Here is a 26,635-nt window from a genome sequence, read left to right as displayed (position 1 = left end):
ATTAACTATTAATTTTCCATTATTTAGTTATTAGTTAACTCTTCATTAAGCATTAGCTATTACTTAATAACTGATTAAGCACTTATCAATTAGCAATGGAGTACACGGTTAGTTGATATGTTAGTTTGTTGTTAGCTTATGGCCTGCTTACTCATTATCTGTGTACTGCTGCTAATTACATTGTTAATGAACTAATACGAATTTTTATTCACATAAGAATAACATAACTTACTAGCACTTATGTTCATCCTGTTACAGGGGCAGTCGTGGGCTGGAGGTTAGGGATCTGGCCCTGTAACCAGAAGGTTGCCGGTTCGATCCCCAGGGCCGACAGTCCATGACTGAGGTGTCCTTGAGCAAGACACCTAACCCCCAACTGCTCCCCGGGCACCGTGGATAGGGCTACACACCGCTCCGGGCAAGTGTGCTCACTGCCCCTAGTGTGTGTGTTCACTAGTGTGTATGTGGTGTTTCACTTCATGGAGGGGTTAAATGCGGAGGTGGAATTTCCCCGGTTGTGGGATCAAAAAAGTATCACTTATCACTTAACTGTCTGTTAATTAATTTCGTATATTAACCTCCGTATATTCAGTTGCTTCACTTTTCTCACATTGGTTCTTGTTCATTAAAGATGCATATGGTCACATCTGACCGTAAGATGAGCACACACAAATTCATGGATGGTTTTGGTATTCATCAGTGTCACCTTTGGCATATCTGTACAAACTAACTCATATCTGGTAGGAGCGTGTGTAAATGTGGGCATAAATGCTGGATATGTGGTTAACTAACCAAAATTTTTTTCAACATAATTTGTAATTGCAAAAATAAGAACAATAATAGAAAATATCAATAATACTAATTTGTGTGCATGACAGTCCAGTACAAAAGTGGATGTACTTACTTTACATGTGCACTGATCTAAACAAATGCTACAACTATTTCATGGTCCATTAAAGACACATTACACTGTGCTTTTGTTGTTATACACTGCAATAATACACTTAGCACTTAGTAACAAAGCAAAGCACTGTAAAACTATGCTTGTGATAATCAGTCTCTCTTACTGTCAGTGAGAATGGGTTTGGGTTTTAAATATGGCAGTATCAGCTGGGCCTGGTTGTGTAGGTATATCAATGTATAGAATGGGTTTGGGCTTCAATTTCATACTGGTGCAGATCTCTAATGTATGCATGCCTAGATTATCCTGCCGTTTAAGTGTACTTTTACGAATACTTTACCAACAAGAGCTTGTTGAAAAATGCTAAGACGAGGCAGAATTGCTAGTTTAGAAGTTACTTAAATAGTAAAAAACTGTAAAACTGGACATGGTAAGCTTTTACATTAGTCCTTTACTATTATACACTCAAGCACATTTATATGTATATTTATGACTACTTCAAGTATATTTGTGGCTATGTACATCCATTTTTAATTGAGTAAGATTTTGACACAGTACCCGAACTTTCACTTAAGTACAGTGTCTCTGCACATTTCCCACTTCTGCTTCCCGAGAGTGTGGTCCCACCACTCCACCACTGAAGAGGGAACAGAGAGTAGGCTATAACATGCAGACGCCATTGAGTGATGGGCCACAGTTGAATCTGTCACAACATGTGGAGCCCCAGCAGATTTGCGACCATGACTGCCACCAACATACCCATTAGCCGGAGAAGCACACCATACACAAGAGCCTTTTCCTCTCAGAAGAGGCAGAGTCAAAGGATGTTTTCATTCCACCAGGAGGACAGCAAAGCAGTCATCTTGCGGGACTCCAGCACCACAATGATGGAGAACATGGGCCGAGTGTCCGAAAGAAACAGCATGTGCTCATCACCACCAGATGCTCGGCCAGTGACAGAGGCATAAAGCTAGAGCGTGATAAATGACTATGGGCCTCACAGAAGCTACTCTCAACTGGGTGCATCAACACTAGCCTTAATTTTCTGTTCCACAGTGGGGTTGGTGTAGTTTGTTGGATGCTGCTCGTCATTAACATGCATCACTTCCGACTGGTAAAACAGCCCTAATTCTTTTGTAGGCTATAACAGATGGTCCAAATACCTTAAAAGAACTCATGTTGTCTCTCCTTTGGCTTCGAACCATCTTGCCTCCTCTTATCTTTTCTTTCTATCTGTCCCTCCTTCATACTTTCAAACATATTTCTCTGATTTGCAAATACCTTAATTCATTTTCCTATGTACTTCAAGTTGTATTTATTCTAATTTAATTTATGATTTATTGGTTTTATATCTTTATTTCTTTTCTACTGAGTTTTTACACAGTTTTTTCCTCCATTTAGAAGTGGCCAATTCCACCCACTAAATAGTTCTTTCCCTATCACACAAAGCTAATACAAGCTTCCTCTGAGTACAGCCATCCGTGGCCAGGAGTTCAAGAGAGCACATTTGGCCTCACTCTTTCTGGGTGGGTAGGTGGGATGGGCGCCTGTCTCCAACATCACCCAGCGGATGCTAGCTAGTGCTGGTGTCTGTTGGCTGATGTAACAGAACTGGAGGTAGGCGCTTTTCTCAGAGCGCGTTCAGCTGTTCAACATTGTTGCGACAGTTCAATAGATGCAGCAATGCTTTACAGGTCCTGAAGGAAGCCTGTGCTAGTTTTCGCCCTCTTGGGCACTGATGGTATTGTGTGATTTGGGGAGTACTAACTAGTGGATGGAACTGAATATGACTAAACTGGCAGACAGAAGATATGTCAGGGGAAAAGAAAAATCACAGTAGCCTTAAACCTGATCATCCTAGGACAAAGCATACTGTCACAGTGGGCATGAAAAATGTTTATTTACCAATTTTGTCTTACATTGGAAATCCGTAGAAAATTACATGCTCTCCTCTATTGGGACAAGATCTCACTTTTACATATGCCCCAAATACATCTGGACCATCAAATTTGCTTTTGCTGGCATTCTGATAAAGACCTGAAGGCTTGAGGCAGTTGGGGATAGCAACAGCTGCCGATCAGTGCATGAGAAAATAAGAAGCTTGGGATTAGCTGACTGGACTATACCTTATTTTGCATTATTACTTTGACTGGCAATAATACAATGACAGCCCTCACAGAAAACAAATCAAATGTTATTCTTTTAAAAATGCAGCTTAATGAAATATTCTTTCCCTATACGATTGGTTGTGTCTGTGAAGAATCTGGGTAGGCGAGGCTTTCCCATGGCTAAACCCCTGAGCTCAACTGGCTTAGAGGAAAATGCTAACTGCTAATTCTGTCATGTCAACAAACAGATGCCTGCATTGGCTAGCATCACAGTGAGTGATGAGTGGAGAAGGGCCATCCAGAGAGACAGAAGATAATCATGTTCTCTTAGACTCCTGGCCATGGATGGCTGTGGAATCGCTGATGGTGTAATACAAAACATGTATGCTGCTTTTAAATTGGAATTCTGTCTTGTGACGCTTTTCTACAAAATAAGTTTGCTAATCTAATAAAGGCTCAGTAGATCTCATCTTTGGATTACAATTATGAAGGACCTACAAAGTCTCAATTAGCTCAGAGAGTGTTTATATGATCAACAGCAGAACTTGAACTTAAACTGGTAGAATATTTGTTTAGTCAGCCATCGGAGCTTAAAATCTCAGGCTTATTACATACTAAAGATTATTATTCAGTAACTACAAGGACTTCAATGCAAACTGATTAAGCTATTCTTAGGTTATAGAAGTGTGTAACAAGACTGGCCATTTCAAGAATTAACACATCCTCTATAGGAAACACGCTATGAACTTTTTCTGCAAATGTTAATGCACATTTTATATTTGTTTACTGAGATTAACACATTGAGGAAAAAAAACATAAAATATAAATTGTACCATAACTCTTACAAAGGCCACATTTTAGGTTTTATTTTGTTTACCCAATATATTAAATTCAGCAAATAAACAGTTGTGCATTAAAATGTACACAAGTGTTGCTCAAAATCAACAAAACAGGGGCTGTTCAAACTGTCAAACCTATTTTCACGTCAACAAAACCGGGTGCCCAAACTTTTGCGTTTGACTGTAATCCAATTTTGACATAACTGTAGCACATCCGTATGATGGATCTTATGTTCTCTTTGGCACTGCAGTAGATAATCAAGGGTAGCAACTAGACAGAATATGTCTGCTTTTTTTGTACAGTGACTCATTTTAATGACACGCAGTTTTTCAAGAAAACAGCAATTTGTCACACTCTATTGATTTGCAGTGAGCTCTGAGGGGGAAAAGGAAATGGGAAAACTGAGCAAAGTTTGCATAACACTATAAAGTGGTGTTAGGTGTATTTGTGCTTTTAACAGTTGCTTTAAATGATAATTGATATTTAACATGGCACATAAATAGGGGAAAATATGTAAACATCCATTAGCATGTCAATTATAGTGATAATGCAATCAGTTTAATTTGTAATGTCAAAACGTATGGTTTATGTCTAATGCACTCCTAATGACAACAGAGTACAATGGAACATTTATTCCAAGGTCTGCAGATACGATTATATTAGGCCATGCATACATAAACCAACATTAAATCAACTGCGACAGGAAAGAAATATAGATCTGTCTAACATGTACTTACATTTTATTTTAGATAATATCTGAGTGTCTATGGCGAAAATGAAGTACTGTTCCGCCCATTCAAGTCAAGGTCACTGTGGTCCATTAAAATCATAATGCAAGTGCTCAGACAGATACAGAGATACAGATATGTGGTTAAAACTAATCAGGCACAGAGATGGAAGTGACAGTAATAATTTAGACAACCAGGGCAAGAGGTTGAACATTATGAAATACGTAGCAGACCGCTACGCTCATGGGCTCAGAATTTTTTCTGAAAACTGTTTTCCTGACATTTATGCAAGACTACAGCCTCATGTTTCTTGGAGGCTTGTCTGTTCTCTGCACAAGAATAGCATGCTCTGACTCCTCTCAGAAAAGGACTGTTCTCCCTCATAACCATTCGTTCCAATGCTTCATCTGGAAAATTCAAAGACTCACCTTCTCTGGATCCACTGCTGTTATGACCCACACGCAGTGGGCATTGTTCTCGTACTGGACGGGGTAATTCGGAGACGTGATAATACCCTTCGGACCTCGCAAGTTAGAGCCACAGGTTCTTGCTGTAAAGGTGAGAAAAACAAACAAGATAATGCAAAACTGAAATAGGGCAAAAGAGCACTCCAAAATAAATCCTTTACCTGAACTTCACTGAATTATGGAAAGAATTTCAAATTCAATGCTGTGTACGTTGTTGATCCAACGTTTCCTAAAACCGGCTGAACGTAATCTGCTGTCGCATTTCTAACTCAACTCATTAAGAGGCCATTATTTCGTAAAAGCAAAAATTCCTTTGTTTTTTGCAATAAGAGTAGTATGCAAACACTGTTAAAGCTTTGTTGTATTTTGTTTTTCCCCCAATTTGTTATACTCATCAAAAAACTGAAATTGTGCACAAAAATGCAAAGAAAAATATTTAAAACGTGTTAAAGTTTGTTCTCTGTCGAGGATGTAATACCTTAATTTCACTTAAAAACAAAAACAAAAAAAAAAACAAAACATTTAATTTGACCAAGGCTTCAAACTTTTGCATATGACTATGTCTCAAAAGGAGAAATATTAAATATGAGCAAGCCATTTTAAATATATTTTTTTCTACATAGATCAGCTTTAACTGTCCTGTATGTAATTATCATGTGTGTGATATTCTCTGACATCTGCCTGCTCATCTCTGAATATACGCAGTGCAAACTGCTGCTACCTCTCGCAATACTCACACTAATATAAATCCAGCGTCTTCTAAACAGATTTAGTTTTCAGTCAGAAACAACTCTAAGCTCTACATTTCCTTCCAGAGGTTTATATTTTGAGGCAGCTAACTATTTTGGACTGTTTCTCATGGCAAGTTTATTGTTAATATGTTGTTTGAAACTTTCCAGTTTGTACAGATGTTTGTGGGGTTTTAGAGAGTAAAGTAATGCGGTTACTTTGAGATTACTTTTTCTAGGAGGTAGTGATTAACAGTAACCCTGTTTCAATGGATGTAATTAATAAGCAACTTGTAATGGATTACTTTTTTGAGCAACTAACCCAACATTGCTCATTACTGATACTGTATGGGTACATGATGCCAAACACTGCACCATATTCAATATTTGGAAATGTTAAAAGAACCAGTCTGTAAATATGGCCTCATTTGTGATTCACGCCTCTGTATAATTTCCATCTCTGGCACAGTGTAGACATATATTTTCTTGCACCAAGTTTATTCTGAGCAGGTATTAACTGCTCATGGTCCCTGGGGTTTAGTCGAGGATTTTCATTGGCAACTTGAAAGAACATGCTGGCATCTTTGCTGTGGCCTTGTCTGATCCTCAGTGGGACTCTGCCAGGGCTTTGGAAAGGTAGAGATGTGAAGAGATTAGGCTGCAGATATTCCCAAATGGGGAATTCACATTTGTCTTTGAGGACATTCTGAAATCACTCTGGAAGCTCTGGGAGTAAAGTCCCCACACAAAAAATGAAAAAAAAAAAAAAACGCAGACATAAAAAGGGCCCAAATAAAGAGGCTCTTCAAAAGCAAAAGAGCACAATAATCCTTCTTTAACCCCTAAACAGTGGACTGTTCAATAAACAACACAATTTCTTTCTAGAACTCAGAAGACTTTTAATATTACCAGTATTGAGCTGGATTTCACTTCTAGAAAAGGGTACTTTGAGTAATGCGATAGAAGAACTGTTAATTCCCTAAAAAAACACTTTTGTATATGGGACTGTGAGTGTGAAGAACCTTATACAGGCATAAAAACCTTCGCTGGATATCCTAGCAAGTCATAACATCTTAAATGTAGTCAATATAGCCAATAATTCTTATTGTGAGACTGATGTATGAATATTTAAGATTAACTTATTTCTAACTTGTTTTAAGTAATTTTATCTTAGGAAAATCTTATTCCACTGGCAGATCATTTTACTTGTTTTATGAAGCATTTCCTAAAATAAGCTAAACTATCTGCACTATTTCTCAAAACAACTAAAATGATCTGCCAGTGGAATAAGACACTTTCTTAAAAAAATGAAGACACACAGTACACATAATAAAAACAAGCTGAATAATCTCGATATTTTTACAACTTGCTTTTCCCTTGTTTTCAGTTTGTCTTTGCAGTGTTCACATAATGTAAAGGTTTTTTAGCCATTTCAAAATTTGTGTGGTTTCATGCACCATGACATATTTCTCATAATTTCATCATTTTTACATGACTGACTTTTTTATACCTTAGAACAAGCTGTTTTTTTTTTTAACCCTTTAGGGTTTTAGAACTTCAGGTCTTTAAGACTGATATATACAAGAGCCGTCTTCTGACTGTCCTGTATTGTGCCTCATTCAGTAAGCAGTCCAGGCTTAAACACTCCTTATAATTTCAGCATAAATCAGTAGAGCTAATCTGTTGTCAGCTGAATAGGACTGATGTATGTAAATGTGTTGGATTTTGGGACATCACAGAAATAATGAACTCAAAACAGGCTATTTTTGACTGTATTAATGAAGGCATTAACAGTACATTTTGAAAACGTAACAATGTTAACACATAGCACTTCACAATCAGTTTTCTATGACATGGACCTTTTAAAAAAACACTCCACACTCACAAATTTCATTTTAAAATATAGCTCTCTAAAGTACTATATCTGTCTATTTTTCTATGAAATTATGCAAAAAGAACTTTTATTTTTAACAATTTGCAGACTGCTGCAGTGTGATGCTGTATTTTGTGGTCCATCAAGAACTTATGACTATCAGTTGTATGTGTACCAAAAAGTAAGTAAGGAAGTAAGTAAGTAAATAACTCATTCACTCAATCCACTCCTTAGATGCTAAACTACAAACATTATCAGCTTCTCAGCTTCTTCATTCACAAGAAGCAAGAATTGATTTGGATTCAGTTGTAGCTGCCAGTATCTGCTTTAGGTAATAAAGGTGTGGCTATATGATTAGCAGCTATAAATTAGCAGCACTGCTTAACTATTGTTTTGCAAAATAAATAAATAAATAAATAAATGTGAATCATCGGTGACTTTTGGCCCCGTCTGCACAGCTGCAAATGGATGTTACACACAATTCACTAAAAACGCAAGGCTTGTTAATTACCTAACAGCCAGTGTGTTGAATGAATGAGCAAGAGTCAAACAGAGCCATTCCTCATTTATAGGTCTGCAACGTAGTCTATAATTAAGTCTAAATAATCTCTCGAGATCACCAATGATTCTCTTCAAGAGGTGCGCTAAAAAAGAAAACCCGCAGGGAATTATTAAATCATGAGGCTAAAGAGTTTTTTAACTTTTCGTTTTATACCTTCAGCCCCCAACTTATCCCCGGAAAGAGGGGGAAAAAGCTATTTAAGTGTTATCTTTAAAGAGGGTGCTTGGCGATGCCGAGACAAAAAGTGTCGGGATCAATCAGCAATGTGGGGGAACTGCGCACAGAAATTGTCAAACACGTTTACTCCTCTGCCTCAAGGTCTAAAACACTGCCTTATTTAATTTTGATTAATGTCTTCAGGGGGCCTGTGCCCTCACTGCCTTTCAAGACAGCAACCGGTCCAGGTCTCAGCTTAACTCTTTCATGCAACCTGAGGAAACAGTGTCCATTGTCAGGCGTGCTCCTTGGGGAAGATTATGGATGCACTGGTGTAGAATTTATAGAGTTGATATGGTACTCATAATTAATACCTTGTAGTGATCGACACATAACATTAGAGGTTTTTTTAAGGGGGCTGGATGTAAAAGCCAGAAAATATTGAAAAAATGCCAAAAGAGAAATGTGGAAAATAATGATGGCGACAGATATTTAGAATAAGTGATGATAGAAAAGGAATAAAATGTATATATTTGGTCACATCATCTTCAGAAATTTGTACGAAACAGGAATGGAATAAGTCACTTTCTTTAAGAAAACACAAATCATAAAAAATGGGTTGAATCATTCTATGATATTCTTATAACAATCTCATGATGAAGAATATTTGAGATATTGATATTGATCAAGTTTAAAAGGTTTTCATCATTTTCACATTGTTCACATAATGTAAAGGTTCATCCTAGTACTTTTAGATTATATGGTAGATCTTGAAACTTTAAAGGGCCCATATCCTATATCCACATATAACATATGGGGTTTTATGCACCAAAAATTGGCATAATTCAAATTTACATGACCATTTCCACTCTTTCTTTATCCCACAGAATTAGACAGGCTGCTTTTATTACTGTGCATTTAAGACTGTTATATGCAAATAACCTCTGTTCTGATTGGTTGCCCTGTATTATGCCTCATTCAAAAACAGTCCAGGCTGAAACTCCTTATAACTTCAGTGTGAATAGTTGTGGCTATAGGTGTGTTTGCTGTAAGCTGAACATGCAGCAGTGTGCTAGTTTTTGGGAAATCACAGAAACAAACAATTCAAAACAGACTGCATTTGCAGCTTCGTTTCCATATAACAATTTGAAAAAAGGATGGAAAAATTCCAAATAAAAATGCCCAAATAGCTCAAAAGAATGTGGATGAGGTGGAAGTTTATTGACAAATGAGAAATATGGAAAATGATAAAAGAGTAACTAAGTGACGATTTTGCAGGAATGGTAAAAACAAGTGAGAAACTCACATGTTTGGTCATGTCATATTCAATTTACACTTTGTTTTACCAAGATTTCTAAAAAATATCCAAAAATGTTTGAATAGAAACACTATTATGGCATGTTATACACCTTTTAGGCCAGTTGCATAGAAAGAAAAAACATTAAAACAGGTATACTAGTTAAAAATAAAGCACTAAAAACAGGCCACAATGGTGCTAAATCATTATTTGAATTTACTGTCTGTAATTCCCAACAATATACTGTAATACACAACAAATAATAAGTTCATGCAGAATAGCTGCTAATTCTAAGAACAACACTATAAAACGTTCACTAAATCCAAAATAGCAGCCATCTAAAAGATGCCATTCTTTATGAATTACTTTTCCAGAAAGACATCATAAAAGGTAAATGGCTAATAAATGAAAGGTATACTCTCCAGTATAGTTTAGTTCACCTCAGAAAAGCAATATATGCACATCAACGGCAACCAGCAAACAAAATCGATAACAGCTCTATTACATAATTTATTCTATATAATTTAACTTCTCACTCAAAGCCTATTTTGTCAGTGGAATTCATGTGGAACAACAAAGCAATTTTGGTGTAAACCAACTTATTTAAAGCCTAAAGGGGAAATGGGCACTTGAGCTATTGAATAAAGAGGCTTCGGAAACAAAATGACCCCTTAATGCAGCGCATAAACAAGCCCTAGGAATCAGAGGGGAAAATCCCATAACCATTATTTTTGCTTATTTCAGTTTGGTTTGCATGAGTGAGGAGGTTAATCTGTATGGTTCATTATGCACTGTAATAAAGTTCAGTTGTTCGAGTTTAGAAAGGTAGGGCAAAGTCTTCCACAACATTTCTGCATAAACTCACCTCTTGACTTTTTAACAGCGTGATCTTTAATGTTTAATACTGAAACTGAAATCGCAGTAAAAGATTGTCCCAACTAAATTAATTAGTTGCCCTACTTTTATAGTAGAGTTGGATAAAATCAGAAATTTGCATTTAAACTGAAGACATTTCTGTAGACAGTGGATATCTTGTATTTTCTAACAGCCTATAAAGAATTCTATAAGCCCTAACGTTAAAGCTTAAACTTTCACACTGTCTTCTTATCATATATTAACAGATCCATACATTTATTCAGTTGCATGTACTTAAAGACAGCTGTGATGGATTTAGACTTCTGAGCGTTTTCATTTGGTAATACTTGTACTTAAGCATGTTTGTGAGAAACCTAATCTATTTTCTTACTCAGCTCCTTTCATACTGAGTTATTAATTAAATGTTTACGTTTAATTTGATTCTGTTCAGTTGATTCAGCATCTGGACTGTGTTGTTGATGCTTATATCTCTTACTTTTAAGCTTCACTCATTTGGAAGAAACAGCCTTTAATAAATGCAATTGGACTAGTAAACAAATTGTTGTCAAAGACATTTAGACTATTTACGGCAAAATGAACTAAAATACAATAATAAAAAATGAGCAATAATCAATGTTTGTTTTGCAGTAAATGAGCACGTGGACGAATAAGAACGAGTCATATTCTATAATAAGTTATTTCGGAAAAGAATGTTTATGCAGACACTCTTATTAAGAGCAGCTATGGAAGGTAAAGGCAGTGATGAGTGTTAATTGGATGTACTGGATGAAGATTTTCATCTCCAGGTGTTTTCCTGAGACATCGGCCTTGACAGGGGTCAGCAACCCAAATGTTAAGAAGAGGCATTTTGTCCTTTCAACAAGAATCAAACCACCTTGTCAGCAACAACCTTTTCTTTCTATTTTAAAAATATATCTTAGAACCTCCTAATGTACTAGCGCAGAGTAAAAATACAAGGCTTACTTTGCTCTGCTTTACGTTTTAGCTCAGCTATAGCCACTTTTCTCACATCTCCGGCAGGAAACTTCTCCGCAGAAGTAGAATAGTTCATTGTACAATGTCTCTCACTGTTCGATTTTTTACGAGGCTTAAGTCATCTTCTCATTTGCCAGCTTCTTGTACGAATATCTAATGAAAATCTGACTTCAGCTTTGTGGCTTTTTAGTGTTTGACACTTTCTTGCTGCAGATTAAAAGTATCAGGAAACCAACTTAGTACTTATAAAAGCGAATAAGTCCATTCGTGCCCAAATTATCAATGTTCGCCCTTTTCTTTGCTTTTTCATTAGCTACTAGCCAGGCAAGATCGTTGTCTGCATGGCAACTTTCAGTTTTAAAGGCCAGCAAAGCTTTATTTTACTGCAAAGTAGACCTGCTTTATTTTTACCTAAAAATCTAGTTCTGCTCTTGAGCTGCAATAGGGCAATGAAAGAGCCACATGTTGCCAACCTCTCACCTACAATGAAGACGCTTTCACTTGATATCAGTCATTTTTTGCTGCATGGCTATCAGTTACAGGCTTTTCAACAAAAAGATTGTCAGTCCTAAACTGTGATAAGAATACTGGCTACATATTTTGATTAGAGTTTTAAAAACTCTCTCTAAACTTTAAAACATATGGACGCAAATCCTTGTTCTGGAAACTTTTGTTTGAACGAGCTCTCGTCAGACTTGTGCCACTTACTTGTGCCACCATTCATCAATTCACCACAGTGCAGTGAGAAGACATTCATATTTGCAATAAGCAAGCAAAAGTTTAATTAAAGTAGAAATTGTGTATTTAAATGAGGCTTCTGTCCAGGTTAGTGCATTTTTGAGATGTGAAGAGCGGCACCATGGGTAGGCACTCAAAATGACTGAATGTAATTAAAGCAAACATCACGTCTAATTAATTTGCTAGAGGGATGCATGAAACAACAGTATGCGGATGGGAAACAAAGCATGAATGCTTTGCCAAAAACCTGCAACGGGCGCAAAAAGGCTATTGTACAGCATACGATTTTGTAGAAAGGCTGCCACAAAAGAGTGCACAGGCTTTGCATCTTAAATAACTGAAAATGATATCTTAAAAGCAGCAAACACATGTAATATTTCTCATTATCAAAATGACAACTTATTTCTAGACATTTTTGCTTTTATTAAGTCTTATCATATTATATGAATGTGTGTTATTTCACTGACAGATACTTTTTTTTGAGCACTACTGCTTTAAATAAACAAAATTAAATGGCCTGCCAACAGAATAAGTTACTTTCTCTAGATAAAATTACTTTACACAGTTAAAAATGAATAGAAATCAGTTAAACTATCTAATATTCTTACAACAATCTCATAATGAGAAATATTAGATATATGAACTACATTTAAGATGTTTCCTTTTGCTATGATACTTTTTCAGTGTAGAAAGAATCTTGGCAAGCGAAATGATCTAGTCAGTGTATCTAATAGTTCTCATGCCGTTGTAAGCTTACTGTAAGAACATTTAACTTATTTCTCATGTTGTACTCAAGTGATTTTAGTAAGCCAAATTATCTCACTATTTTGTAGATAATTTGGATTGCTGTAAATAAGAATAGAAATATGTTCAATCATTTTATAAGCTATATTAACTAAATTTAACATCATTTCACTTGACATGATACCACCTTTAGCAGTGAATTATTTCTCTGCTGGGTTGTCGTAATATGCACAGCTTCATGTTTAGATTTATGTGTAAACAAAAGCATTAACAGTATGTATGGCGTGGTGGTTGGATTATGTACTTTGTGCATGTGTCGTAATTAAATTGAAGTGCACCAGAATATGAACTCTGCGGGCCTTGCCAGATGCTACCCCGGATAAAACTATGGATTGCATGGCTTTGCTCTTCATTGGCATGTGGTGCGCATCTTGCTTAACAGGATTTGACAATGTCCTTACAGAAAGTGTCGGGACAGGGCCGGGGCGAGCCATATTCACACTTACTCCGACAGATCGGCCTGTGGTCACTCCAGGCAGCCAGGGTTTCAGTCACTCTCTGGCAAGTGATGCTCTTTGATCCCTGCAGCACATAGCTGTCATCGCAGGAGAACTGGATGCTGGCTCCGACCCTGTGGGAGTTTGAGAGGGGGGGAAAAATGACCGTCAGCGAATGACCGACTACGTAAATCACACACATTCACTGCAAGCTCGCAGGCATTCTCAGTCTCTCACTCTCTCTTCCTCTTTTTTGTCAAATTGGAAAGGGTGGTGGGAGAGCAATGCAATTCGCGAAGCGCTTGTCTCAGCAGCTGGACTTTCGCCTTCCAGTCACTAAACCTGCAATAAACAAGGATTTTTTTCAGGCCCAGTTTAGCCCCCTTATTTTCTCAGTCGTCCCAAAGCCTTTCTATTAAATTGAGTGCTAGAGACAAGACTTCAGGCAACACTGAGGAGGCTGCGTCTTCAGGAGGAGCTTGAGAACTATCAAGCGTAAGGATGTCCACTTTTCCATGTCATTTTGATAGAATTATGCAATTATATGATTCCTTACAAATTAGCTTTGTAAACAACTGCATTTGCATTTGATTTACGTTCTGTTTTGATAGCTAGCCAACTTTTTTCGTTCAGTTTTGACTTTAAAAGATGACAAATCCAAAAAGTTCAGGATGTAAATGTCAAAAGATGGCAAAAAAAAACCCAAGAAAAAAAACACCTCTATGATAATGTTCATTTCTGCTAGCGCGCCCTTGTGGGATTCTAGTAGTATGTTAGTGCTAAGCTAAGGGCAATTCACATGAACATTTTTGCTCCATTTTAGGTTCAACATATCTGAACCCTGGTTAGACTGCAGCTCATAATCACTGTCAGTGAAAACTTAAATTTTTTTTTGCTATTACAATCCCCCAGCAGGTCTATTGCCTGTCTCATGAACCCAGAAAAAGTGGGGCAGCTTTTGATAGAAGCAACAAGAGACCCCAGATCCAGGGAAGCTAGAGACTTGCACATTGTGTTTTTGTGAGATGACAAGCCTCCTAAATGTAAATGTGTTATAACTCTATTGAACAGAGTTTTTAGTTAGATATTCTTGATGCTGGAAAACAGTTAGACACCATTTTAACATTTTTTTCAGGTAAAGTGGGACACATACACTGATAACTGTTACATGCCATTGTGGCCATGACATGGCAGTTTTTAGAAGTGTCATAAAAAATGATCATAATGAGCCATAATGGCCGGTAAAATGTGCCACTTAATCTTTAAACTGTGTCTCACTTCAGATTTCTTAAACGAGTGTCAAAGGTGTTTCATATAAATATATATTTAATAATTAAGTGGGCAAGTATTCTTAAAGAGTTCTAAAATTTCTCCATACTGGCATTAACTGAATATACATACTTCATTTCTATATTGTGAATGTGTAATGCAGATACTTGTATTCTGTTACATCTTTCTGCCCTGCAATGGACTGGCGACCTGTCCAGGGTGCATCCTGCCTTCCGCCCAATGGCCGCTGGGATAGGCTCCACGACCCTAACGTGAAGCGGCTTAGAAAATTTGTGTGTGTGTGTGTGTGTGTGTGTCTGCTGACTATGTGCAATGCCAAATAATGTACTGGTGCCTCTCCATGTTAGTTCTTTGACTGGCTTTTTATCCCATTCAAAAAAACACCATATAGCATTTACACTTTACTGTAGCAACACTTCTGGCAGTAATATGCCCCTCAGTTAGTTTATCTAGTCTGACCCTGGAGATGCAGCTGGCAGTGCCACCTTTTATATTATTTTTATACTTGTTTTAAATTAACTAATTATTAAGCGTATAGGTTCCTATTTTCAGTTTTATTAACTTCAATCATCCCTCATTAGCTAACAGTGGTTATCATACCTTTTTCTTTCGTGGACAGGGTTGCCAGGTTCAACAAATCCCCAACACAACCTCTGTTTAAATGCCCTCCATCAGAGGCTGAAACTGTATAATGTTTGTCCATAACTGCATAATTAACTTAACTTTATGGGAAAACTGCAGACCTGGCAACCCTGACTGTGGGTGCATGCCCTGTACCAAACACTCCACAGCAACACCGATGAGCAGTGAGTGATTCTAAGTAAGTGTGTGATTCTACATAACCACCTGTTCTGTAGGTGTGTGTGCACAGCTATTAAACATTTAGTGGCAACACCATGTCAGTACACAACTTTGTGCATGTTAGAGCAATATGAAATATGGAAGTGGTACATTATTGAAAACCATAAATGGCCACTTCAAAAGCATGGTCCAAAAAGTATTTTAGCAAGTAGCATTTTAAATCAGTTAGCACCCTAAATTGGATTAGGTTGTTTTGCTAATGTTACTACATATGTGCATTGTTTGGCACTGTTCTCTACAAAAACACAAAACTTCCGCTCAAAATGTGCTATTGGCCCACACGTAAATGATTCAGATTAGGATTGTGGCAATATAACTCCACTAGGACGTCTGTAATTGAGCGAATTTGACTTGTACATCCCAGGCCCTGGCGGCACAGCGGCATGGAGGCTCACACTGCATATGTCAAACAGCAGGGTTGACTCTAATTACGACAGAGCCATGCAGCTCCTATTACACCGGACAAGTGTAGCAAATAAGAGAAGCAGGGTGAGGACTCACTGGAAGCTGGAGCCGATTCGTTTCCCATTCTCTGGAATCCCTGGATCTGGACAAATGTCCGCTGCCATCCCTCCTTGACTCACTGCATCAAATAAACAGAAAGCGGAGGAAAGAGCACAGAACATTAAACAAGGATCAATCAGCACATAACTTTTCACCTATAAATGCAATGTTTTGTTAACTGTTCAGGCCTACAGCAGATCATCCACAATTACAGCACCGTTCATTAACCAGAAATCAAGTTTCTGGTAACTATATTCAGTAACAGCTTATGCAGCATGAGGTGAAATACTATAACTGCACACTCGAAGGAATTTCAATACCACTTCACATATATTAATTGCATTATAACTTCATTATGTTCATCACGTAATCTCACATAGATCTTGCATCATAATAAAATCATTTTATATGTGTATCTGCAACAATAAAATTACTATCATTGATTTACATAGGTGACACTCCTTTTACTTAATTTTCAGTCAAAGCAACCTTTAAGTACTGATAAATTTTTCAGGAAATACACTATATTGCCAAAAGTATTCACTTACCCATTCAAATCATTGAATTTAGGTGTTCCAATCACCTCCAAGGCCACAGGTGTATAAAATCAAGCACCTAGTGCAACAAGTCCAGTCGTTGAATTTCCTCGCAACTAAATATTCCACAGGCAACTGTCAGTGGTATTATAACAGTAAGTCAGCCGCGAAGTGGTAGGCCATGTAAAATGACAGAGTGGGGTCAGTGTATGCTGAGGCACATTGTGCGCAGAGGTTGCCAAATTTCTGCAGAGTCCATCGTTACAGACCTGCAAACTTCACGTGGCCTTCAGATAAGCTCAAGAACAGCGTAGAGAGCTTCATGGAATGGGTGAATGCAAAGTGTGGAATGCAGTGGTGTAAAGCGCTGCCACTGGACTCTAGCGCAGTGTTCTCTGGAGTGATGAATCATGCTTCTCCATCTGGCAATTCGATGGACGAGTCTGGGTTTGGCGGTTGCCAGGAGAACGGTACTTGTCTGACTGCATTGTGCCAAGTTTAACGTTTGGTGGAGGGGGGATTATGGTGTGGGGCTGTTTTTCAGGAGTTGGGCTCTGCCCTTAGGTCCAGTGAAAGGAACTCTTGCTTCAGCACCAAGAGATTTTGGACAATTCCATGCTCCCAACTTTGTGGGAACAGTTTGGGGACGGTCCTTTCCTGTTCCAGCATGACTGTGCACCAATGCACAAACCAAGGTCCATAAAGACATGGATGATCAAGTTTGGTGTAGAAGAACTTGACTGGCCTGCACAGAGTCCTGACCTCAAGCCGGTAGAACATCTTTGGGATGGATTTAAATGGAGACTGTGAGCCAGGCCTTCTTGTCCAACATCACAAACGTGCTTCTGGATGGTCAAATGGTCAAAAATTCCCATAAACACACTCCTAACCCTTGTGGAAAGCTTTCCCAGAAGAGTTGAAGCTGTTATAGCTGCAAAGGATTGGCCGACAACATATTAAACCCTATGGATTAAGAATGGGATGCCACTCAAGTACGTATGCATTTGAAGGCAGATGAGAGAATACTTTTGGCAATAGTGTATTTCTGAGGAGATTAGAAAAATAATAAACCAGCAAAAGGAAGCAGCAAGTCAAAGTAAATTAAGAGAATAAACAGGAGTTTCCAAAATGGCAGTTAAAAAAAATAAAGAAAATTTTAAAAATGATTAGACACACAAATTGAGTCTTTGTCCACATGCTTATCAGTGAATATGCATAAAAATTCAACCAACTTCTAAGATTTAACTTTGGAGGTGTGGAAAAATATCCCTGCAGATTTCTTTAAAAAAGTGAAAATAATAGAAGCTTACATTTACAATTTCTGTTAAATGTATGCTTTCTGCTTTTTTCCTGATGCTGAAAAATGAACGTAAATGAAAAATATAAAATAAAATAATTTTATAAAAATAACCCAGGAACCTGAGCTATGCCTTTAAGGGTTAGCACACATAAGAGAAGAAAATTATTTATGGATTTAGAAATGGTGGCTATGCTAGGACACCAAAGAGCAGCATTCTCTACATAAGCTGCAGCCTTAAAGAGAGAGTATTGAAAAATGCTGACATGAGAAGGTTTTATATGTCAGGCAGGACCAGGGAAAAAAGGCCTACAGTGACTCCAGGCACAGATCAGAAAAATAGCCCTCTAAATCGTTACTTCATGTTATAAGAAGATCAGGGCCATTAGTTTCAATCAGAGGAAAATTCCACTCAGTTGCACTTTAAAATCAAAATCTATTGCAGACACAGCAGCACAACCACACCAGTATTCACAACATTGGTTTGGTTTATGGTTTATGGGGAATTTCCAGGTTCCTAAATGGTTCTTGGTTTGAATGCATGTCTGATTGGTACAGAACCTTTAAATTATGTGGAGGTTCTTAAATCTTTAACAAGATCCTTCATTCTTGCACCTTTTATTTACAACAATGGATCACTCACTGAAACATTATTTGGTGAACCAAAAGGTGGTTCCTCCAGCGTATCCCCCCAAAGAGCCCTTCTTAGCATTTTTATTTGTAAGAATGTAACAGTTTTTCTGAACATGAACCAGCAGATTTAAGGACAAACACACAAAGTGGCTTCTGAGCTTATGGGAATTTAAAAGGCATCTTCAGAAATGTTTTATAGAAACAGACTCAGAATTGACAGAGCAGATAGAAATATGATAAATACATACTAGAAGGTATTTTTTAGATGTTTTTCCTCAAAATTTCAATAATTAGAAAAAAAAACACAATTTATACTTGATCAAATTTTACAATTAAAGTTATAAGACATAAGACAATATTTCAAAGTGTCCCTATCATGGAAAACCATTTTTCCATTGCTATTATAAAATGAAAGACCCCTGTAAAAACCTGTATACTTGATTAAATATTACATGCTTTTGAAGCCCTGCTGATGATATCCTGTATAAATAAAAATAATGCATGGCCACAACTTATTAAGCCATGGAAACAAGTTGATTAAGCCTTGACCAAATAAAGCATTCCCACACCTAACCCAAGTCATGGCCATGACTTAATCCTCTCATTGCATTATGATTTCATTCCCACAATGACGTTTATACGCCTGTCACCAGCCAGACTCCATAGAAAACCACTGCTAATGTTTAAAGATGTGCCATTCACTCCCCAGCCACACAGTCCATATGCAGAAACCAAGCCTGTTTGTAATTTAGATTTGTGATGTCATTAGAACCATCTCACTTACATATCGGCCTGTTCAGTTTGGTGGAGAACAGTTTAGCCCTGTGGAAATCACACTGAAGTTATGAGGAGTGATGCTGTCCGGATTACTTTTTGAATGATGCACACTACAATGTAGCCAATGAGGACAGACATAATTTACATATCAGTCTTAAAGGCATGGTAAAATGCTTAGGAGAAGAGGAGAGAAGAAAGGGCACCGTCAGAAAATTCTGAAAATAAATAAATAGTAGGAGCCCATTTAGTGTGAACTGAAGCATTATGACTACACACTAAAAGGAATCCTAGATATTTTATGCAATATTTTAATAATCACAATACATAAAATGCTGTATTTGTGATCAAATATTATAGTATAACTATGAATTTAAGTCATTTCTGTGTGACTGTTTAGTATTTCAGACACATCTAACATTTCTTTTTTACTGCTTCCAACCTGTGTGAAATCTATGGAGCTGCAGAAAACTAGCTTCTTGCACATCTCATTTACAACGATGGTTCTTTAAAGGATCATTCACCTAAACGTTATTCGGGATACCAAAAGTGGTTCCCGCAGGCTATCATTCCAAATAACCCTTTTTAGCCCCTTTATTTATAAGAACGGAATGTTTCGGAGCTGGGAGCATAAGGTTTAAGGACAAAGAAATAACGTGGCTTCCGAGCTTATAGGAATTTCAAAGGCACCTCCAGAAATTTTGAAAGAAAAAAAAAAAATTATAAAAGCTCATAGAAAAACAACAAATGGGGCTGGTGTGCAGAATTAAAACAGTATCCTGTGCACTGGAGAAAGGTGCAGCATTCATCACTGGGCTTGGGCGGATTGCGTTCGCAGATGAAATATCTATTCTAGCTGTGGTGACAGGGGATTTAGTGATCAGGGGCTCAAGGCTATTTCCCATAAAAGACACAGAGAGTAAGCACATGAGAGAGAGAGAGAGAGAGAGAGAGAGAGAGAGAGAGAGAGAGAGAGAGAGAGAGAGAGAGAGAGAGGGGAAGGAAAACAAGGAAAGGTCACAGCAAGTGTCCGTCACGTTCACTCCGCGGCCATCCTGAGCCACAGCGCGTTTGGGTTCTCACCTCAAACGCTGCATCACTCCCTGACACTGCCTGAGTTCATTTACTGGCCAAAATCACATTAGGTCAGCTTACAGATTCCGCTGCAGGCGCAGGGTAGTAGAAATAAACCTCTCGCGCCTGCGCGTTCTCCCTCTCTTTCCATTGTGTTTGCATCACCAAGGAATGAAATAGCATGGCATCCTTTCATAAAACATTCTCAAACTGATGCTCCTCCAAAGCCCAGTCTTATAAATCCAAAATAATTTATATGCTGAAACTCTGAGATGGTTTTCAATTAAACTGAATTTCATGCACGAGTACACAGACTCGTTTCTTTACCAGCCCGCCATAGGAACACCTTCAATAGTGCTTTATCATTCATCACTATTTTCCTATCATGGAAACATTTTCGCTCACTTTTTTTTCCTTTAGAAGAGTTTGATGCAGTATGTAAACACTGATAACACTTCAGTACATGCCACACTGTCCACATACAGAAAACAGGGGCAGACTTTGCACTAGGCCAAGAGCCCCTATGCACACACATTATATATACATATATAATGTCTACAATACTGTGTCAATACATCTGTTTTTGCTTTAAAAAACACCATATATTATTTATATAAATAAATGCAAATAAACAAAAATACCCTACAAAGTCATGGGATTTTCATATTTTAAAAAAATGTAGTGTGTTATAGGAGCTAGTTTGAAGAACACATTTTGGTTCCAAATTTCTCTTGGACACCTCCAGCCATCATATGGATTTCCATCACCCGCACACCTGACATAATTAAGAACTCATTAGCCAAACCAGATACTAACATTGAGCTTCCAGAAGGAGAGGTCTGGAAATAGCTAAAGGTTCTACACAAAACATTTTAAACATTAATTTAGCAGCAAACATGTTCTATGTAAAGATGTAGTGGAATAATAAAGTCACACCTCCTCCCTCTGTTTGTGTTGTAATCTGAGCTTCTCTTTTTATTTTGTTGTTTTCATAGCTGGTCTGGCCACACGTGCGTGTTAGTTCTGCCCTGTAAAAGCGCTGGCCCTACCCACATTTTGTTTTTTCCTCTGCAAGAGACAAAGACAGTGACCACCCACACAGCACTGGGTATGCTCAGTTGAAAGCCACCTTCCAAATATACCTCCTCTGAATATTCTTTGAAGCTGACGAGGCTGAAGTTGCCTTCCTATACACTTTTTCCCATTCCACCTTTAATCATGCAGCAGTTCTGTTCTGCGTCTGAGGTGCGTGAATATACTCACTTAGGGTGAAACGGAAAAATTCAAACAGGAAGCTGGTGAATAAGAAGCTGACTTCAGCTTCATTGCAAGAGTGTTGAAGAACAAGTAGAAGGATAAAAGGGGCTGCCCTGTTTCTGCTTGACAGATGGGTAACATTAACTTATTTTTGATATTTCACAGAACCAGTAGGTCTGTATTGTTTGTCCCATTTCCCAAAGTTTGTGAAAGCAACTGGTTAGTTTCACAGCAGTAATTGTAGTGACAGTCTGCTAAACCCCAACCAAGCTAACTGTAGTTATGCTACTTGTGGCATGGTTGTTCTCTCTCACATTGTATCATGTTATTCGTCCGTACAACTTGTGTTAAGGATTTTATGTCCATTAAGACCTAAAAAGACATGTTTGCCAGCACAGTGACTATCGACTTGGTAATGTGCATCCACAAATTTGGGGACGGAGCTTCTGAAGAAGCACTGAAAGGAGGGGTGTGTTTGTTGTGCTACTGAGTTCAAATATCAACAATCATTCTCCAGATTTGTATAGTGTGCCTTTAAATGAATGCACTGACACATGCAAACTCACTACTTTTTACACTGATGTTATGTATTTATTCTAATGTTAGTGTTTTACTGAGGAAATAAACACTTATTGCTCAGACAAACAGCTTTCAGTTTTCTCAGAGGGCCCAAAACATTTGTAAAGTATAGAAGCTGAGCTGCAAAAACAGCCTGTTTTGAATTTACGGTTTTCTAAATAATCTCATTTACATACATATGCCTGTTCAGCTTATTGCAGTTTAGCCTCTCCTATTAAAACTGAAGTTATAATGAGTGTTTCAGCCTGGGCTGCTCTCAGAATATAGAGCAGTCAATCAGAACAGAGGACATTTACATACATCAGTCTTAAAGGCACAGTAACAAAAACAGCCTGTTTAATTCTAAGAGGTTGGAAAATGGTCATGAAAAAATGAATAATGACTGTTTCTGGTACAAAAAAAAAAATAAAAAATTTCATGAAAGGCCTTCAATGGGGGAAAAACGTAATACAAGAAAAATGCAGGATATGGGCCCTTTAAAATGTCTGCAGAAGGAAACATCTAATCATCAGAAAATAGTAAATGCTCCACCAGCTTGGAGGCAAAACAGTGACATGGTCATAGGAAGTACCATCAATGAGGAGCATAATTGGGGAATGCATTTGATATATGTGACACAGAGTTAATTAACTAGTGATAGAATCGCATTACCTGCCCTGCGCTGGGGCGTCTATCTGTGACCATGGCGAGGGATGTGATTTCAGCGCAAGGTCAGAGGATTTACGAGCGGTCTGGGCCAGCAGCTCGCCCACTAAAACCCTTTTGATCAGCTGTCATGTCCTTCCGTTTGATGTGGTCTTCAAATGTCATCGCCTCTGATTGTTGATACGAGTTTCAGAAGTGATTCTGCGTGATCAAAGCAGGGCCTGTTTTTTTCCCCCTCACTCTCTGCTTTTTGTACATTTCTTCTCCTATCCTATACCACCCTGAAATCGCCTGAGCATCCATGGCGTGTTGTAAAATATCAACAGACATTAGAAAACATGCAAATAAACATATATTTTTGCTGCGTTTTTATATTTATTAAGATATTGATATAGTTAGAAGAACACATGTTAGCTTCCTGTTTCATGGATGTATTAAAGGGCTTATATGATGGAAAAATTGTACCTTACTTCTTTCTCAATGAAAGAGATTGTTATGGTATGTAAACACTACTAAAGCTCCAAAAAAGCCCCATTTACTCTCGAGCACATACAACCCATATACAGAAATTAAGCAGCAAAACAGCCTGTTTTGAATTCTGTTTTTGTGATGTCATATATATATATATACACACCTATTCAGCCTACAGCAGTTTAGCCTCACTTATTTACACTGAAGTTATGCAGGGCATTTCAGTCTGAACTGCTTTTTGAATGACAAACACTAAAGAACAGCCAATCAGCTCTGTTGTGTTTACAAGTGTCACTCTTAATGATAATCTTAGCACCTTATTTCACAACCCTACCTCATGCTGCACAGTCCTGTCTGTTTACTGTGTCTAATGTCTGTTTTATTTATCATATTTATTATTGTTTCTAGTGTAATTTGTGCACACTGACATCTGCACGTTGCATTTTGTACTGCTTATTTTGTTTCATGTTGCACCGTTTTGTTCCTTCGAGGAACGTAATTTCACTCCACTGTGTACTTGTACATAGATGGAATGACAATAAAAGCCCCTTGACTTGATTCTCTTAAAGGCACAGTAACCAAAACAGCCTGTTTAATTCTTTAAAAAGAAATGAGGTTGGAAACTGTTAAATGTTAGAAATGCTGAATGCTTTTGTTGCATCAAATCAAACAAACATTATAAGTGGACATGGAAAACAGTTTAACACTAGAAAATGGGGGGAAAAATGGGCCTGTTAATTTCCATAAGCTTTGGATTGATTAGATAAACTAGGTATTGGATGCTAACTGTAAGTACTGGACCGGATCACAATATATTGTTTAATTGTTTGTTATTATAATGCCAGTGTTCACAGATGGTTTTTACACCACTCAACTCCCAAACAGTCAATTGTTTTTGCAATGAAGATATCGTCACTGCAGCTCTACTATATTATCATCTCTGTGCAGTAGCAGACGGACTGTTCTTGCTGTCTGATCACATTTTGCATTGATGTTCTTAGTTACCTGAGCAACAGTGACTCTTCTGTTTTTCTTCATATATCTCCTCAATGCACAAGCATCACGGCATGTCTATTTACTGATTTAAATCTAGATGTTAATTTATTCACTGTTCCTATTGAAACACTGGCCAGTTGAGCACTCTTTGTGTCTGAAGCTCCTGAGATATTTTCCTTTTGCCATTTGGTTTCAAAAATCGAGGTCAACTGAGCTGGCTCCGCATTTTTGTACATGCCACAGAGCATGATAAGATATTAACTGCTTAATTGCATCATGCAGTACACCTGACTGGAAGCATTGGGTATGTTTCTACATGTTTTTTTCCCCCCATTAAAAATAGAAATACACTAACAGGTCTGATGAAGGCACTGGGTGTTATTCTCTTGCATCTTCACTTTTTATTTTTATATTTTTGCTTATTTCTGTTTACACCTGCTTTTGAACTGTCTATCATATTAACATGTGTCCAAACTTTACTACGTTTCCTGTCACTCATTTTCCTCACCTTTCCAGCGTCTACTCTGTCTGACTATGTAAAGCATGAAGTTCTCTTGCTCTATCTTGTCTCCCGAGAGAACTTTGCAGGAGACTCTCCCTCCCTTCTGTTTGCGTGCTCACTATGCTGTGTATGTTTGTAACGCCTCCCATCCTGCTCAGTGAAGACTCACAGGTGGCACCACACATCTTGCGATCACGCTTTAACAGAAAAAAAAAAAAACAATCTCCTGTCGTTCACTTTAAAAAGCCGGTTCTTAAAGCCGGATTGTTTGTTACCGACCCATAGTGTGGAAGAACTTGACTGGCCTGCACAGTCCTGATCTCAACCCGACAGAACACCTTTGGGATGAATTAGAGCGGAGACTGTGAGCCAGGCCTTCTCGTCCAACATCAGTGTCTGACCTCACAAATGCGCTCCTCTCAAGAATGGTCCAAAATCCCATAAACACACTCCTAAACCTTGTGGAAAGACTTCCTAGAACAGTCAAAGCTGTTATAGCTGCAAAGGGTGGGCCGACATCATATTAAACCCTATGGATTAAGAATGGGATGTCACTCAAGTTCATATGCGTGTGAAGGCAGACGAGCGAATACTTTTGGAAATATAGTGTATCTATTCGCACTTGTGCTCAATCTGGAAAAAAAAAAATATCAAAGCATCTGTAAATAAGATGATCCAATACAATATGACTCAAAAGTCTGGACACACATACGACACAAAGGTTTAAACAAATTGAAAATAATGGTACAATTGCATTCAGGACTAAACGAGTCACAGTACTACAAGGCATGTGCTAGCATAAAAATATAGTTTAATCTAGATTTAAAAACACATTTCAAGCTTTCATTCATAATAAATGCTATTCTAAAGTTTAGGGGCGATATAAGAAAATAATCTTTCACCAGCTGAGCTGCAACAGATCCTAGATGTTTGCGGTAATCCTGCCTTAGCTGAGTGTAGTGGTCTGCACCGGTTAATAAGGCTTTAAACCTCACTGAAGACAGAGGTTTTTGAAAACACTCTCCAGGGTGGACATCACAGAAAACTAGTTTTCAGTGATTCTGTGTGGACGACCAAATGCAGCGGTCACTTTTTTTAAAACTCTCTGCTTCAGCTTCACAGTATGCTCCGTTTTGCATTGTAAATGTTCGTTTGACATCAAATGTGATGAAGCGTCATCACCTTCTCCTGGGCCAGAATGCTCACGTGATTATTTTGATTCATTTTTGCATTCTCCTGTGGACGGAGACAAACGCTGCAGGCATGGATGAAGATTTCCTTGAAAATGAAAATGTTTTTCAAAATGTGCAGATAAGGCCTTAGAGGTATAACTGATACAGGACTCAAATGATAAACTAGCATCCAAGTGTTAAACCAACCATTAAGGTCAAGGATATAACATCTGCAAGCATCATTTTGAGCAGACTTGAGGCCCTACAGCAAAGCTTTTGTTTTCTGCAAGTTTAACAGGAGGAAGGTCAACTAGGCTTGTATGTATTTAAAACATGTAATGCTGCAAAAAATGTTAAATACAAATTAAAATCAGCTTAAATGGTAGATTCTATAAAATAGTCCCTCTTGGCCTTGATGCTGACACACTCCTACACATTCTTGGCATTCTCTCAAGCAGTTTCAAGAGGTGCCACCTGGGACACTTTTCCAAAACTTGAAGTTCCAAATAAACGGATCAGTTGGTTGTTTTAGAAATCAATTTCACTATGAATAT

At 37.8% G+C, this 26,635-nt stretch overlaps 1 protein-coding gene across 2 annotated transcripts in view; it reads right to left on the bottom strand.

Moving 5' to 3' along the window:
- Positions 1-26,635, bottom strand: part of LOC108425438 (CUB and sushi domain-containing protein 1) — a 664,112-nt gene that overhangs the window by 238,699 nt on the left and 398,778 nt on the right. For both annotated transcript variants that reach the window (XM_017694090.2, XM_017694091.2), the window contains exons 8-10: positions 16,143-16,224; positions 13,500-13,624; positions 5,006-5,127 (exon numbers count right to left, since the gene is read on the bottom strand). In XM_017694090.2, coding sequence (XP_017549579.2) covers positions 5,006-5,127; positions 13,500-13,624; positions 16,143-16,224 — 329 coding nt within the window. The remainder of the gene's footprint in view (positions 1-5,005; positions 5,128-13,499; positions 13,625-16,142; positions 16,225-26,635) is intronic.

This window comes from Pygocentrus nattereri, chromosome 5 (genome assembly GCF_015220715.1).
Source record: "Pygocentrus nattereri isolate fPygNat1 chromosome 5, fPygNat1.pri, whole genome shotgun sequence".
NCBI classification, from domain to species: domain Eukaryota; kingdom Metazoa; phylum Chordata; class Actinopteri; order Characiformes; family Serrasalmidae; genus Pygocentrus; species Pygocentrus nattereri.
This window is presented reverse-complemented; position numbering and strand designations above follow the sequence as displayed.